This window comes from Geospiza fortis, unplaced genomic scaffold (assembly GCF_000277835.1).
Source record: "Geospiza fortis unplaced genomic scaffold, GeoFor_1.0 scaffold46, whole genome shotgun sequence".
Classification (NCBI taxonomy): domain Eukaryota; kingdom Metazoa; phylum Chordata; class Aves; order Passeriformes; family Thraupidae; genus Geospiza; species Geospiza fortis.
In genome coordinates this window covers 527,820-529,143 of record NW_005054586.1, presented here as the reverse complement: position 1 = coordinate 529,143, position 1,324 = coordinate 527,820, and the positions used below count along the sequence as shown (strand labels likewise).

Here is a 1,324-nt window from a genome sequence, read left to right as displayed (position 1 = left end):
TCGCGGCCGGGAGCGGGGAGAGGCGGCGGAGTGCGGGGCAGGCTGGAGCAAAGGCCGGAGAGGGGAGCGCGGTGACCTTCGGTGGCGGAAGGAAAGGAGAGTTAGATAGGGATGAACGGCGCTGTGTGAGGGAGGTCACTGCGCCCCGCGGAATGGGGTTTGTGCAGAGTTTATGGCAGGCTGAAGGAGGCTCTGAGCAGCGCTCAGAAAGGCCCTGCCGTCACCCCATAGCCCAGGTGGGTCCCTCTTGTCGCCTCTCAGAAATCATGGAATAGTTAAGGCTGGAAGAAACATCCAAGGTTACCAAAGCCAAGCTTTTGCTCGCTAAGCCATGTTGGAATGAAGCTGTAACTCTCCTGAGAGTGAATTTATGTTACTGCATGCCCAAAACTACACAAAATACAAGCAAAAGTCTAATGTGGGGTCTCTCTGGGGAGCTCTGGGTGTGTTGTGTGTCTGGCCTTCACACTGAAAATTTTTCCATGGTTTCTGTCTTCTCAGCCTTTAATTTCATGAACAGCTTCCCAGCCTAAGTACTGCTGCAGCTGCTAAGCTGAAATGACAGTGCTGAGGTTACTGAGTGAAAATTCCTTGTATTAGATGTATAAGAGTGCGTCCTGTGTGTGTGTCTGAAGAAACAGTGTCTGTAGCTAAAAAATCCCCCCAAATCTACTGATTTCCGTGGGTTTTTCTCCAGGCAAGAATCCACACCAGCCCTGAGCAGAGCCTGCAGTATGGGTGGCTGTCCTACATCTTGGGAGAAAGGACCACCAAGAAGTTCACAGAGCACAGCAAAGTCTTCACAGTGGAGGGGAACCTGTCTTCTGGGAAGGGAAAGCTGGCCCAGCAGTTAGCAGAGAAACTGGGTATGTCTCACTCTGGCTGCTTCTCTGAGGGTTGACAGAGTTTGATCGTGGCCCTTGTGCAGAGGAAGCTCACCAGAGCAGCAGCTCCTGCCTGGGGAATGCTGGAGGGAGTGGGGAGGGTCTGGTGGGTGGTGCTGGTGAGGTTTGGGATGGGGATTTGTGTGGGTGAAGCTTCAGTTCTGATGGAGCCTGTGTGCTCAACGTGCTCCTGGAGAGCTTGGCTGTTCCACAGGGATGTGCTTGGAACAGCTCAGCTCTCCCTGGGCAGGGGCAGAGCTCGGGGTTTGGGTTCTGCTGTGGTGGGCAGAGGGGCTGGGGCTGTGAGGGAGCTGGGCACGTGTTGCTGCCTGGGGGTCTCTGTACAAAATCCCAAACGGGACGGCACTGCTAGGGAACGTGCCTTGAGCTGTTTATCTTCCAGCATCAGTCTCATTACATGGTTATGACAATGGGAAGAT

At 54.0% G+C, this 1,324-nt stretch overlaps 1 protein-coding gene across 1 annotated transcript in view; it reads left to right on the top strand.

Moving 5' to 3' along the window:
* The first annotated feature begins 152 nt into the window (after positions 1 to 152).
* The window catches only part of NDUFA10 (NADH:ubiquinone oxidoreductase subunit A10), a 29,401-nt gene continuing 28,229 nt past the window's right edge, over positions 153 to 1,324 (top strand). The window contains exons 1-2 of the mRNA XM_005429927.2: positions 153 to 236; positions 698 to 866. Of these exons, the coding sequence (XP_005429984.1) occupies positions 153 to 236; positions 698 to 866 (253 nt within the window). The remainder of the gene's footprint in view (positions 237 to 697; positions 867 to 1,324) is intronic.